Source organism: Podarcis pityusensis, assembly GCF_964106645.2.
Source record: "Podarcis pityusensis genome assembly, chromosome: 3".
Taxonomy (NCBI): domain Eukaryota; kingdom Metazoa; phylum Chordata; class Lepidosauria; order Squamata; family Lacertidae; genus Podarcis; species Podarcis pityusensis.
In genome coordinates, this window is record NC_138026.1 from 83,732,509 (window position 1) to 83,747,978 (window position 15,470).

The window sequence follows — 15,470 nt, forward strand, 5'->3', positions numbered from 1 at the left end:
ACTAAATAACTTTTGTGAGCTTTCCAGCTGCAAATGTAATCTTGCAGCTTTTGACCTATAAAAGTTTTGCCATAGTAAAAAAGATGCTGTAAAACTCAAACATGAGAAGAGTTGCTAACTGCAAATTAGTGAGAATAAACCCAGGACCAAGAATTTATGTATAAAACTGAAAGAGCTTTATTGACATTCAGAGGTGTATCACAATTGATTGGAGACATCTTTAGATACAACATTCCCTACCAAAACCCCTTAACATTATTATTATTTTTTCTATTATGGCCACAGAAAATTAAAAATATACTCATGACACAATAAATACAGTTAGGCTAGACTTCAACGCTATTTGTCGTGGCAGTTTTGTTTTAATAAAAGTTACACTGAGATCAAGACTTTAAGAGGGTAAACGGAAGTTGGAGTAGATTTGGGGGTACTAGTGAGGATCTGAACACCAGCTTAAGGCCTGCTTCCTTCACACTTTTCTGTTAATGTGACCAGATCTATGCACTGCAAAGCCACTTAAAAACATACCGGTACTTCTCTCCAATGAACGTTCTTTTGCATCTCCAGCTAAACTACTGCGGCAGTTGTTAAGCAAAGACCAAATTAGTGCTGAAGATTTAAACTTTAAAGCTGGCTAGGAATCCTATGCTAAACAAGCAAACCCAAACCTACTTTAAGGCCCTATTTGGAGGCATTTTGAACCATCAGGCACTGCAGAGAATAATCGAGAACTCTGCTGCTGCACCCCCAAATGTAGCATTTCATCCTAGTTGTTCTTTCAGACCAGCACAAAGTATCCCTGGGCTATTGTCGTCTACAGTACTCGGGCGTCTGACAACAAAGACCAGCGCTCAAGCTAGGATACGATTTTGATAATGTTCTTAGGCCAAACGAGGACCGATAGTTCACTTCAGGCTTCCTGAGGTACGGCTGAGCCAAACTGACAGTAAAAGAGACTTCACCAGTTCCTGAACTGTCTCCGGTTTGATGGGATATATGGCAGAGTGCTGCTTCTCTAGAGAAACATGAAGTCAGCCGAGACTTGGCAGGTTCAGCAGTGCTCAGTGTGCAGACTTGGGTTAACTTGGAAGAGCTGGGCCTTTCCAAAGGGAAGCAGACAAGTCCTCTGGTAGTGCCATATTGAGGCAGCCACAGTGCAGGGATCCTGATTGAAGACATAGTAGAGATCTGGCAGCATGCTGCCTTCGCTGGAAAAGCATTGTGTGCCCATGTGAAAGTTAGTTCCGACAGAACTGGTCCACTGATTGATAGGGCTGAATGGCTAGGCTCCATCCAAGGAAAATGAGGTTGTGCAATAAAGCTGCAAATGGAAATAGGGAAATCCAACAGGTTTTGTGTAGTAGATGGGATGTGACGAACTCAGTCCTCCAGCCTCCGAAGCAGAAAGAGCTGGGGGGCCAGTGAGAGAGCTGAATCCAAACACAGGGGGAAGAGTAGACAAAGTAGGCAAATGGCTACTGTGAAAGAACACAGAATAGAAAAGGGGGTAGTGAAAGTGTCCTGAGCTTCTATTGCTCAAAGAGCGCAATGAGGGTTCCATCTTCATTTTCCAATGGATTTGTATCTAGGGGTGCCTTCACCTTCTTGAAAAGAGAGGGAAGGTTTCTGATATGAACTTCCTTCCTAAATTGCTCTCCAAGGGGCTTCTGTAAGGAACAAGAGAAGTCTCCATTAGGCATTGCACATGCACAATAACTCCAGTAAAATTTCCTCTGCTGAAAAAGTAAAATATCTCCCATGCCAATACAACACTTTCATTTTGCCACAACCCTTTAATTGTGAGATTGTAACAACTCAACCTTCCTGGGCTACTGGTGGTAGAGCCATGATAGGGTCAAAGCCAATTCAAGTGTCTGTAAGGTACTTTAAGCCTTGCCAACATCCTTCTATCAGTTCTGTTGAAACAAAGAGTTGACTTGCTGCATGCCAGCAACAAAATGCTATCTTTGCTAATGACTTTTCTCCCTGCTGGATGCGGGTGGCGCTGTGGGTTAAACCAGAGAGCCTAGGACTTGCCAATCAGAAGGTCGGCGGTTTAAATCCCCGCGACGGGGTGAGCTCCCGTTGCTCAGTCCCTGCTCCTGCCATCCTAGCAGTTCGAAAGCACGTCAAAGTGCAAGTAGATAAATAGGTACCGCTCCGGCAGCAAGGTAAACGGCATTTCCATGTGCTGCTGTGGTTCGCCAGAAGCGGCTTAGTCATGCTGGCCACATGACCCGGAAGCTGTACGCCGGCTCCCTCGGCCAATAAAGCGAGATGAGCGCCGCAACCCCAGAGTCGGCCAAGACTGGACCTAATGGTCAAGGGTCCCTTTACCTTTCTCCCTGCTAATGCATTCTTAACAGTTGGCCTGCCACCGATTACAAGCTCTGAGAGAGGTACTTTTAACCTTTGCTCTAAAGATCAGCATATTGTGCTTTCAAACTGTGATTCTTTATTTAATATTTTTATTATTATATATCCTATCTTTCCTCCAAGGAGCTTTAAGTGGCAAACATGGTTCTCCGCCTCATTTTATCCTCCCAAATGTACATTACGTTGGGGGAGAGCAACAGGCCCAAGGTCACCCTGTGAGTTTCATGGCTGAGTGGGGATTTTACACATGGGTCTCCCAAGTCCTAGTCCAAAACTCTTTAACAATTACACCACAGTGGATCTTGCACTGAAGCTGTATACTTATCCATGCAGCCAATACATGCCTAGGTCCTTTTTTTAAAAAAAAAGAGAACTAGATCTCAAGAGAAAGGCATTTGAGTTTTGCTACTGTTGTGACTAACCCGAGGCTGGTGGGACCTAGAGTCAGGACTAATAGGCTAAAAAAAGCTGTCACTGATCTAACAGTAGCCTAGGTAGAGAGAGTTGTAAATTGCTTCGGGATGCCTCATGGGAAGCAATTAATAAATGAAAACAACAACATGGTTCCATTTTTCCCCCTGGAGGTAGGAAAGAGAGCTGTTTCTGTGCTGCTTGATGCCACAACCTACCCCTATGCAGCCTGCAATCAGGCGTTTAAAATGGTCCTTCCGGCGCTTGTCTGTTACTTTCTGTAGCGTTACATTGAGTAGCTTGGAATCAAACTGTTCCAGGGAGTCTTTCTGAATTTCTGGAATCTGTTCCATCACTGCTTTCAGCTCAGCATACCGTGGACGCTTCAAGTAGCAAAGAAGATAGTGAACAAGGATCGTTACCAGAACAAAACCAACACATAAGCCCTGGGAAATTAAGAGCCTCCCTCCCAGATCCAAATCAGGTCATAGGGGGTGGTTCAGTGGGCTTGCATCACCACTAATCCTCAAAGATGGCAGCAGACAGAGAGAGAAAGAGAAATTCTTTCCCCTTACCAAAGCTTCATAGATCTGGAAGGCCAAGTGAACGAGAGCTGCCATACACCCGTCGTGTTGCCCATGTACTTGTAAACCTGTCAATACACTTCTGAAAAACCAGGTCACTGCTTCAGGAATCATCATGTTCTTTGTAAGCACCTACAGAAGACAGATGAACATGTAGCAAGATAACCCAGATTCTACCCATCTTCCCAGAAAAGGTGATTTCTACGATTCACTCATACTATGCACACTGTGCCCAAAAGGAATCACTAAACTCTTGGCCATATTCATCTTCACCACCCTCCACCCTACTAGCCCCTGTAATGGAAGCACCTCTTTGAGCAGCGGCCAGCACAGATTTGTGGTAGTTCTTTGGCAGGACAATGTATCTTTCCATGAAAGGGATGTGAAGGCTGTAACCAGGAGAGCACTGCAGACATTCTGGAGAGAGAAAAGATAGACACGTGGCAGCCTGTGAGATTTGTTCTTGGTTCCCGAGAACAAAGGCTCTTGAGTGTAAGTATTGTACAATGTGCTGTGATATTGAAGAAGGCCAAAGTAAAAAAGGCTGAAAAAGGATTTATGATCATATCAGCCATGAAAGCTCCCTGATGCCCTTCCAGTTCGTCCAGGACAATCAGCCATCTCGGACTCAGATTTGCCCAGGAACCTTGATATGCACATTTGGCTGACTGAAGCTCACAACTGTTACTGAATTTCTAAGGCCAAGGGTTTCTCCAATAAAAGTTCAGAGCTCTGTTTTAGGCTTAGAAGGGTCTACTAAAGGAAAGTCTGTTTCAAAATGTGCACACAACATAGGGAAGGAATGGAAGCTCAGCTTCCTTACCTCTTGCTTCATCAAACACTTGCCCAATTCAGTGAGCTCAGAATTAGATGGTGGAGTCACCTCTGTAGACATCATCTCCTCATCTACGGGGGGGAAAAAGCAACATGAATGCATTCTTCATGGCACCAGCTTCATGGCTGAGGTGGGAAACTGAGACCCCACAGATTGGTTACCTTAATGATTAATCTGCTCCAGAATAGAGGACCTCAAATGTGGAACAGAAAGGACAATCCGTTTACTCACCATCTCCATCTGCAGCAACAGCACTGTTCTGCTCAGTACCCTTCTTTGCGACACAGCAAACAGCTGCAAATACACCGGGGGGGGGGGATGTGAGATATTCACAGGGGAAAACACTTTACAAGACATTACACATCCCCCTCAGGACTACCCAACTTAATTCTTCCTTTGCAATGCCTTTATATGTATATAATGTATATCAATGCACTGGAGGCTGTGCCCTCCTTACTCTGTTAGCCAATCCCCCTCGCATTCCTCCACATTAACCTCCTAGGGCTTCCCCTTCTCACCTGAAGCAACAACTAAGTTCACTTTTCACCCTCCCCATTTCTAAAACCACCTCTCTTCCATTCTCCAGTCTCACTTTGTACTCATTTTCACCTTCGCCTCCCGTGTTCGTGTGTCCTCCCCCATCCTTTGTGCGATTTCCCTTTCACATAGGCCACTCCTGTGGGAACCTCCGGCATCTTTCTCCTCTCACATCTTCAACACCATACCCCACCCTGACTTCACACAAATCCAAGATGGGATTTCCAATGGGAGCTATGCATGATGACAGCCTTGCATTTTTATGTCTATAGGAAGATATTACTATATATTATGTATAATAAGGAGGAAAGGAGTGAAACCCACCTTTGCAGAGCAAAATGTATTTCAAATGGAACAGTATTTCCTCCAAGCCTACCATCAGGGTGAGAGGTTTGGTATGGCTGGAAACCTACATATGAAGCACTCTGGAGGTCACTAGAGAAAGGCTATTGCTTGGTTATGTGTCTTGGACACCTAAACTAAATGGCAAAGGAAGCTATAAGACCCAATTCCAAAAAGGATGGCAATTATTTAGGCCAGTGGCTTCCAAACTCCTTATTCTCAGGGAACAATTTCTACGGCCATTTATCTGCTAAGGAAGTCCTGTCCCTCTACTGCAAAATCACCACAAATTGTAAAGGATTCTGGGCCACATTTTAGGTCATGCTATCAGATCCCACAAGGTGCTGGCAGAATTGTTTTGGCCTTGCTGCCACCCTGTGTGACAATATAGTGTGCTGTACAACATGCCCAACTCCGTTGCCATACATTTTGGGCAGCTTGTCTCTCACTACCATTTTCTCCAATTAAGGAATTAATAAACTTCCAAGGAACACAGACTGAAAACCAGTATTCTAGGCCCTATTTAGGCCTAAATTGGGTGTGCAGCGTAAGACTGAAAAATGACAGCTTTGACAATGGAAGCACTTTTGGAGCATGAAAAACAAGATTAAGAATTGTCACAACAAGCCACTGTGGTCCCACAAATCCCAAAATAAACTTACTACTGGAATTTATTTTGCTCAGAGAGACATACTACAGATGGCCCAGGCTTTTCATGCAACCTACCAGTTTCACTCACCAATTAGATCCACAACTTCTCGGGTAAGCACCCTAACTAGCTGCTCCTCTAACATCTCTTGGGATTCTGGGTTGTCATCTGCTGCATCTTCGTCACTGCTGAAGGAAAAGACAATCAATTTTAAAAACTCAAGATAGACCTGAGGACTACAACTGAAGCTGAGCATGATAGCATCACCAAGATGAAGGCAATGTTGATGGGTAGCTCATCTGTCCTGGTCAGTGAGGTTCAGTCTGTCCTAGGCAGGGTTGCACTCTCCTAAAGGATCAGGTTCATAACTTGGGGTGCAATTAGATCTAGCCTTTACTTTTGATGCCCAAATGGTTATCTGTGACAGAAAACACAGCTCAGGTAGATGTCCGTTTACCCTGGACAGAAGCAATCTGGTATTTGTTATTGTTGCCCTCAGAACACTCAGGTTATGATGTTTTAATGTATTATATGTGGGGCTACCTTTGATGAGTACTTGGCTACTTAAAATTGTGCAAAATACAGCCGCAAGGAACATCTCTCACTGTTTCTGGCCTATTTATGAACATAATTCAAGCTGCTGGTCTTAACCATAACTGCATGGGACCCAGGTAATCTAAAAGACTGTTTGCACTCCCATGAAGCTGCCTGATACTAGACGCTGTCGGTAGAGCCCTTCTCTAGGCACTTCCACAATCAGAGGAAGCATGGGAAAGGATATTTTTGGTTGCGGCACCCAGACCTTGGCGCACTCTCTTTAGAAAAGATACTCTGAACTCTTTGACCTTGGGCACAAGGTGAAAACCTTTTAATTTCCCCACATCTTTTTAGTGTTTTAGAAAATGTTACTGCATTGGTTGTCCCCTTCAAGAGAGACTGCAGACATCAAGTGGCATTTTCGAGTAGCAGCCCCCCTGGTTTCCTTTAAGCCATCACACTTACCAAAGCACACTTCGCTGGTTGATCACCTGCCATTTCTGGGACAGCCTCTGACAGAAAGGAACAAAGAACAGTAGCATAACATGAAGGCAATCAATGAGATACACTCAGGGCTGTGTGTGTTCCATGTCAAGGGAACCCAAATTATGTGACAATAAAAACTGAATTTGGTAATCCATTTAAATTATGCAAAGTAACACCTCATCAATTCTGATTCTGCTATTTATAGAAATGAGCAGAGAACTATGCAGGACATGAAAGCCTTCCCTTTCCCTGCAAGACATTTTGCTCAGCTGCACCTCTCAGCCCCTTCAGCTTTTGAGATTTCACTAAGCTTCACCTTGCTACAGAGTATGAAGCCTCCTAGACCTCGTTGTTGGGCTAAAATCTGAAGCCTGAGCCAGTGACCATTAGTCTCTAGAGAGTTGTCTTGCATCCAGGAAACCTGGTTAAAATGTGTCCCCAACGATAGTATTACCTAAGTATTTGGGCAAGCCACCATATCCCAGTTTAACAATTTTAGGTTATATTTTAGTGATTAAGATTTAACTTACATATTTTTAACTGCTGCTATATCTGTATTGCCCCTGTTATACCCAATTGCAAATTCAAATGTATCCCTATCATGTTTTATGACTTCCCTGATATTGTATGTGAGCTGGAACTGGTCTGTGACCAAATTTAATAAATTCTATCCCAGTTTAACCTGCTTCATACAATATTGCTGAAGTGAAACTCGGGGCTCTCTGGAGAAGGGGCAGGATGTAAATGTAACAAATACATTTCAGAACCCTGAACGACAACGAAGTCTGGAAGCCCTGGCCAGTAACAGCAGCAAATGATGCAAGTCATACACATGCTGTTTCTTACCACATACAAGTAGGTGAAGAGTGGTCCAAGTATAGGACAGATAAGAGATTCATAGTGTTCAGATGGACAGGAAAGGACCAAGGGCTTCACAAACACACCTGTGCGGAGTGAGTTAAAGAAGTCTAGCATAAGCATTAGCATTTCCACACGACAAACTACTGAACCACCCAGCCCTGCTCTCCTTTAATGATAAACAGACTAGGAGACCAACTCCATCACCAGAAATCCCAAAGCCTGATCAGTACAGGCAACTGCACAAACCGCTCCTACTTAAAATGCTCCATAAATCTGAATTGAGAAGAAAGGCTGATTTATACAGGCTTTTTATTCCTTGAAAAAAAAGGGAGTTAAACACATGGCAGGCCGCAATACATGGCTGGAGGGCTGAATTCTGAAAAGAGGGTCACAAGTTCTGCAAACTGGGCTTCCTACCATTTTGGCTGAAAGTGAAGATGAAGAACTAGGATGATTGCTGTGGTTGTTTGGACAGGAAAATCATTTACTGGGAACTCTATTGGAAATCTCCAACTTAGACACAGAGCCAGAACCATTCTGAGCCATTTCTTCCCATATTGTTTTGAAACCCTAGCAGACATGCCTCCTCCAGATATTCTGCTCTTTCCCAGATATTTTTTCTGAGAAGTGAACTATCTGCACCAGGTGTGGTCAGGTGCAGAAGGAAGGCAAAGGGAGCAGGAAATCGTTAGTACTATTTTGAAAAGAAGACCTCTCGTGTCATGGACAAAGAGAGGAAGTCAAAAATGATTTTGGAAGGAGAGCCTAGCAACAAACATCAGATAAAGGATACGAAGCATGGGGCGGAGTCTATAGTCAGGGATGTTGTTTAGGTTGAGAAAAGCAGAGTTGAGCAGCTCAGTTGCTAGGCCCTCTACTGTGTAGAAATCTTGCTGCATTGAAGAGCCAGCATTCCCCAGGACATGGAAACTGCAATTCAAAAGACAATTCAATTTAGACAACAAACATGAAGGTTGGAATACATTCTGCTCTGAAGATACAGATTTGTGTTTGCTTATTCGTTTGTGAAAAGGAGGATTGCCTTTTGGGGTCAGACCAAAGTCCAACTAGTCCAGCATTCTGTCTCCGACAGTGATCAGTTGGAAATTCCTACAAGGCTTACAGGCAGGACATAAACTGATACCAACCCTTTTGTCCCAAAGGCCAAGGCACCCAAGGTGCTTTACACATTTAAAATATTAGAACAAACAATTGGTACAAAATATTCTCAGGCCAACCTCAGGAGTCGATGGCCTGTTTCCTTGTCTGAGGTTCCTTGTTTCTGGCTTCCCTCAGGGCACACAGGTCTTTCTTAAGTAGGCCCAGGGAAGGTGGTGGGAGTGAGGCTGCACCAACAGCTCCCAGGACGGTGATGGTTTTATTGAATGAGGCAATAAAAGTTCATGAGACAAGAAATTATAGTAGTTAAAGGGCACCAAACTGCACTGTATGCCTTTTGATCTGCTGCTGTTTTTGTGCATTCCACAAGTTTTTTCCCTAAATCATTGAAGTTCTTACCAGTTGTCATACAGGGTACAAAAAAAGCCCTGCATCCTTTCCAGCACTGTTTTGTAAACAGGAGAGTCATAAATTTCCAGCAGGGGCTGAGGAAGGCCTAAAAAGAGTGAAATATTATCAGTGAATAGGTTCATCTCCACAAGCAAATGAAATGCTAATGGAAGAAAAAAGCATTATTACAGGAAATCGTGTAATGAGACTGTTTGGGGAGCCACCAAAAGGAGCAAACACAGATGTGGATATATAATCAGGGTTGCAGGATCTATCTAGAGCAACGCTGCTGCTATAGCTTTAAAAACTGATAGGAAGGCCAGAAAAAAATATGTGATACTCTAGTCACATTATCTCAGGCTGAACTAGAAGAAAGCTGGCATGTTTTAACAATTTCTCAAAAGCAACTTGGACATTCTAATCATAAACATTTCTACCTGTATCAGAGATTGTATAACTTAAGATGCACCAGTGCCTGAAATGGTTTAGAAGATCCTTTGCAAAACAAATCTAAAGCAGTCGTCTCTACCTGGCATGACGTGAGCACAGGCTACATAGGCACATAGAGCTAGCCACAGTGTAAGATTTATGTAAGAAGTGGCCCTGAGGCAGAATTAGAATCCAGCTCCATGTCACAATTGTACAGATCGTCTCTAAAAGTCAACCCTCCTCTGAAAATGTGGTGAATTTAGAGCAGAAGTAGGGAACCTTCTTCAGCCCCAAGGCTGCATTCACTCATGGGCAACCTTCTGGCAGATGCATATCAATGGTGGGGGCAGGGCTAGAGGCGTAAGTGGGAGCAGCAACGGATGTGACTCTTCCTTTTGTACAGTAGGTCACATTTCAGCCCTGCAAGTCAGAGGTTTCAACACACATACCCACCCTCCTTTCCATCCAGACCAAGAAAGAGGCAGTACCACAGTTCAGGGACACATTCCAGTCACATTGCAGGAGGGTGTCGGAAAATGTCTTGTGAGGCGTGTGGGCTGTGGGGAGGTCAGAAACGCCCAAAAGGCCACATTAGGCCCCTGGGCCTGAAGTTCCTGACCCTTGGGGTTGAGAGTTAAGATCTGGAAAGCCTCTTGGTGATGGGCCACCAGAAAATGGTGAACCTGTGTGTTATTAGGCCAATTCAACCTCCTCAACTAAGCCAGGAGATGGCAAATAAGTCAGCTAGAAATTAAAAAGCCCTTCTCCTGGGCCAGGAACTTCTTTGATCTTGCTAGAAAAACTAGGCAAATCAAAGGCTTAGGACATATCTTGAGTGACACAAAGGAAATGAATTTGTTTTAAACTCCAGACTCTGGCTTGTACAGAACAACAAACCATGTTTCATGGGAAGTAAAACAAAATTCTGCGGAGGTCTTTCTCTTGTGTGTGGGCAGCCCAAGGATCAGGGCAGCTCCTTCCTGCTCATGCATGCACCACTAAATCACAGTTTAACATTACTTGCGCAGTCATTATATGACATGGTGCCTACTCCTGTTCCCAGCAAAAATCAAGGCAGCAAAAATCTTGCACAAAAAACGTTGCTCTCTCACACACATGGCAGGCAAGCAGACAAGTAGGCAGGAGCTCAACCCTTGGGTAACTACATTTGCCTAGGCCTACTTCAAACTCTTGTTGAGCTAGAGAAATGCAGCATATGGTTGTTTTAAGCAGAATGCCCTGACTGCAGCTAACGTAACAATTTCTGCATCTTGAAGAGAACACAGCGGCTGTAAAGATTAACACACAAGCTGTAGAAGTGCAATGAAGAGGAGCAGATACTTACCTAGGATGGCATTCTTCTCCACTTCCAGCAGGTCTAAGGCCTTTGCAAAGGTTTCCCCAAACCTGGCCGCCATCTCTGGCATATACAGATTGTTATGAGTCCTGGAAGAGAGAAGGATGTTCCACAGTCACAAGTTGTACCTAACAGCTGCTTGGCAGCAGGAAGCCAACATCATCTTACGAACAGCTCCTGTGTCTGGTGATGAGGAAGGCGAGACCATGCACTTGTGCATGGGATCCCCCTTCCTTACCAATAAAATTGCTATACTCTCTTGGGGACATGGAGAAGTCTCCGCTTTATCACACAGAGGGTACCAGCTGCCCCACACAACAGTGACCCTCTGTTCACCTCACCTCAGCCCTTTGAAATACTGGCTGCAATGACACCATCAAAGGCCACAATTGGAGAGAGGCCTTGGACCCCACAGGCAAATTCTGCTTCTAGCAAACTGCTCTGCACTTCCTGAGCAGCAAAGGAGAGGCCATCCCACCTCTGAAAGACACAGAGTGCTTCTCCGAGGAGGGATCACAGTCCCTGCAATGGCAGTTGACGCTGGAGGAATATACAGCTCTTAAGTGATGTGCTTGTCTGCTATAAGCAGCTGTGTGGCAGAGAGATGACCCCCCTGAAAAGGAGAACAGCTCTGCGTTGTCCACACCACGCTGCCAGGGAGGAGCCTCCGTCCAGCCCCAGATGGCTTCTCTCTTGCCATCAAGGCTATCGCAGGGTCCCTCACCTGCTAGATGTGTCATCTGAGTGGGGGTGGGGTGGGGAGAAGGGTCTCTGTCTCACCTACCTCTCTCCTTTGAGACCACAGACCTCCACTCAGGGCTTCAGCAACTGCACACAGCACAAATTCTGCAGCCAAACGGCCCAACAGCCTCCGCCAACATTGCAATGCCACTGTACCTGCTGCTAGAGGTGATCAACGGTAACTCAGTATCTCCCTCTAGAGCAGCGTTTCCCCCCAAAGTGTGAGGGTACAGGGGTAACAAAGGACTAGGACGTTGGGTGGCAGGGGCAGGCCTCTCAATTGCCCTCCAGAGTCTCATCTTTCATTTCTAGAAGTCTCTAAAGGAAGTCTCTATGCTTGTGAAGACAAAACCTTCCAAGAATGTGATCAAAGTGCAACCAATGCAGCGATGTTTGCCTGAGCTTGCAGACAGCCTGGAACAATAGTTCTGAGGTGTGAACTGCCCATTCATTTCAAGGGGTGCTAACAGAGGCTGCAAGAGAGGAGAAGCATCGTATTATGAAGACTAAGTGATGACGTGTCTTGGCAAAAGCCTGCAAACACTATATAGAGGACTTTATTGTTTAATCATTTGTGCTACCCTGAAGAGAATACTAACTGTGAAGAGAATGGGAAAATGCTGCCTTAGAGGTCTTATACATCCCAATATGGCAACCAGAACCCTTTTCACGGCGCCAAATGTTAACACTTACAAAGATGTTGTTTTCCAAGCCTGGTTTGAAATCTTATTGCTGTAGCTAAGATGGCTTTTGGGTCAGACCCAACTAACGCATTTGATCAACATCAGAATAGGCAGCACAGGATGCATGGTTGTGGAGCATGCATAAACCGAGTATGAACGCCACAGCCTGGCCTCTGTACAATACTGTATGCCTTCCTTAAAGCGCAAGGATGAAGCTCTCAGCAATAAAGCAGGGGGATCATGAAGATCCTTGCTGGTGAGGCCAGGTGTGCCAAGGACACTGGTAGTCAGTTTCACCTCTGCAGCTTAGTGCTCTATTGAGGAATACTCTCATAACGTGATTGACCCTAGCTCACAGAGGTCAGTCTTTTGAAGCATATCTTGAAACTAGGCCAATGCTGTTGCATATACCAAAATAGAATTTTTTTAATACAGTGGTACCTTCGGTTACATACGCTTCAGGTTACATACGCTTCAGGTTACACACTCCGCTAACCCAGAAATAGTGCTTCAGGTTAAGAACTTTGCTTCAGGATAAGAACAGAAATCGGGCTCCGGCGGCACGGCAGCAGCAGGAGGCCCCATTAACTAAAGTGGTGCTTCAGGTTAAGAACAGTTTCAGGTTAAGAACAGACCTCCGGAACAAATTAAGTACTTAACCTGAGGTACCACTGTACCTACTATAAAAAACTAATGTGGAATAGAATTTAAGATCTGGAAATAGCAGTGAACAGACAGAAAAATTATTTCAAGTTATTCAGTTTTATTCATTATGTTATTCATTTAGTGCCCTGTAGAGCTCAATATTCATCTTACTACCTTATGATTTTACCAATGTATGTACTACCACACATTAGGTTTGAAGCAAGACCATTTAACATGTGACACATTCATTAATGCATGATTTTAACTGGTGTGTTTTAATGTCTCCAGAATGATCCAATTTATTAATTACTAGGACACTTGAAGGCCAATCTGGATGTGGAGAATGTTTACCAAGGCCACATGAGCATTACATTTTTTTTAAATCCAAGAAAAACAGTGAAAAACCTTTCCCCTCAGCAGAAGTTTGCCCCCATTGCCTTCTGCAGTCCCCACCCCACCCCACAAACTGCTGCCTATTTACAATGTTTTCCAACATACTCTCCCCATCCCTTTCCCATTCTGCCAGACTGCTCTTTCCCTCTAGGATTCTGCATATTCACAGTATTAGGATGGCCTCTGCAGGCTGATTAGTGAAGTCCTTACATGCCAAATCACAGAACAGTCCCATAGCTGCATACAGGCTAACCTGTTTCATTCACTATTGTGCATAAAGATCTCATAGGACCAGGAGACGGTAGGTGAGCACAAAGGGACTCATGAGATCTCTACAAAAGGAACCATTAGTCTGGTTCAATAATTTCTAACAAAATAAAAACAGCAACGAAACAATAAAAGCTGAAGTGGTTAGGGAGTAAAAGGAGGTATTCTGCATTTAATAGGTAACAGAGCAAAACTATATATATCCAATAAGATGCAGATATGAAGCTAATATAACTGTTAAGCATGGATTCCCTAAACAAAAGATTTCCATATATTTAAGCTACTTACATGCTAAGGGTATATAATGAATTGTTCAGCTTCTCAAGGGCATAGCAGAGAATGTTTTACACACTTAAGTTACCTTTGTGCTGACTGTGAGCTGTATCCACAGCTTTACCTGCCACACACTGAACACAAGGCACCATGCAAAAACCCCAAAGAACAAGTGCAACCATTTACTTGACATTCTCATCATCCTGCAAGCTGCCGTAAGTCACAGTAGTGCTGCGTTGTAGTCTAAGACAGCATAGGCAAGGGCCTACTCAAGCTCATATTTGACTCCCCTCCCATTTCCTCTTTTTTTAATTTGAATAATTGTGTAAGCTAAGTTCACCTGAGAGCTGTTAACATAAAAAGGTGGAAGCTCTTGGCCTTTTATCACAAGTGCTGCCATTTTAGCGATCAGGGAACAAGTCATCACAGTGTTCCCCAGACCACCACAAACAACTTCACTGAGTAAGGTTGATTTGCACTCTCCTCTCCAATTTCTATCTTCAGAAAGAGTAAAGAGACCATGCACAACAACAAGGAGTGGAGGCAGCAAGCTGTGTTTAATTTTATGTTCAACGAAATTTGGGGACACCTCCTCCTGTAAGAATTCCCACAAGTAAGTGTGTCGGGCTGTTAACCAGAAGGCTGGTGGTTCAAGCCCACCCAGGGACAGCTGTGGACATGATTTCTGCACTGCAAGGGATTGGACCAGACAACCCTCATGGGTCGCTTCCAACTCTACAATTCTATGAAATGTGCAGGGTGGAACTGGGTTTCTTTCCCCTTATCTACTTCCTTACAAAATTTCAATGTGCAAGAGCTGAATTGGCTCCAATGAGGAAACACACTGCTCAGAATACATAGCATTTTCACTACGAGACTGTTATCAAGCTGAGCTGACCCACCTTATGAGCGCAAGCAAGTTGTCAAACAGTTTCAGGACCTGCACAGAGCAGGGATTACGGTAGATTGGACTGCCATTAGACATGTACCCAACCACAAATCCTCCAGCCTTCGCCTCTTCCAAGGAAGCGGGCCAACGAGCCCGTTTTATAACGCCCAGAATGGTATACACACAAAAGCTTATCTATAGAAAAACAAAGAAGGAAAGATTCTAAGGGTTAAAGAGAAAGACCAACAAGAAGCCGTAGGAGTCACTTTCCTTGGAGCTTCTCAATATAGCAACTTGGTAAAACTGCTTTCTGCCTCTATGAAAACCTTGGGCATGTTTGTTTTATTTCTATACCGCCCTATAACCGAAGGTCTCAAGAAAGGAGATTCTGACTAAACATAAGGAAGAACTTTCTGACAGTAACAGCTGTTAAAACAGTGGAGCTGACTCCTCGGGACGCTGTGGACTCTCTTTCATTGGAGGTTTTTAAGTAGAGGGTGGATGGCCATCTGTCATGTATGTTCTTGCTGAGATTCCTGCATTGCAGGGGGTTGGACTAGATGACCCTTGGGATCCCTTCCAACTCTACAGTTCTAGGATTCTATGGCTTTTATGTAGCTGTACAGCAGAAACCAACTGCTATTTGACTGCTTTTAGTAGTTCGGG

General features: G+C 44.3%; 1 protein-coding gene across 2 annotated transcripts in view; it reads right to left on the reverse strand.

Annotated features, from left to right (window-relative positions):
• Positions 1–153: 153 nt before the first annotated feature.
• The window catches only part of XPO5 (exportin 5), a 43,686-nt gene continuing 28,369 nt past the window's right edge, over positions 154–15,470 (reverse strand). Inside the window, exons 20-32 of one of the 2 annotated variants that reach the window (XM_081000105.1) lie at positions 14,818–14,999; positions 10,902–11,002; positions 9,137–9,233; positions 8,412–8,548; positions 7,604–7,701; positions 6,737–6,783; positions 5,825–5,919; positions 4,438–4,500; positions 4,195–4,277; positions 3,681–3,788; positions 3,363–3,503; positions 3,006–3,170; positions 154–1,667 (exon numbers count right to left, since the gene is read on the reverse strand). In XM_081000105.1, coding sequence (XP_080856231.1) covers positions 1,530–1,667; positions 3,006–3,170; positions 3,363–3,503; positions 3,681–3,788; positions 4,195–4,277; positions 4,438–4,500; positions 5,825–5,919; positions 6,737–6,783; positions 7,604–7,701; positions 8,412–8,548; positions 9,137–9,233; positions 10,902–11,002; positions 14,818–14,999 — 1,455 coding nt within the window. In that variant the 3' untranslated portion in view covers positions 154–1,529. Of the gene's footprint in view, positions 1,668–3,005; positions 3,171–3,362; positions 3,504–3,680; positions 3,789–4,194; positions 4,278–4,437; positions 4,501–5,824; positions 5,923–6,736; positions 6,784–7,603; positions 7,702–8,411; positions 8,549–9,136; positions 9,234–10,901; positions 11,003–14,817; positions 15,000–15,470 lie in introns of both variants that reach the window. The other variant, XM_081000104.1, reaches the window with a different exon arrangement.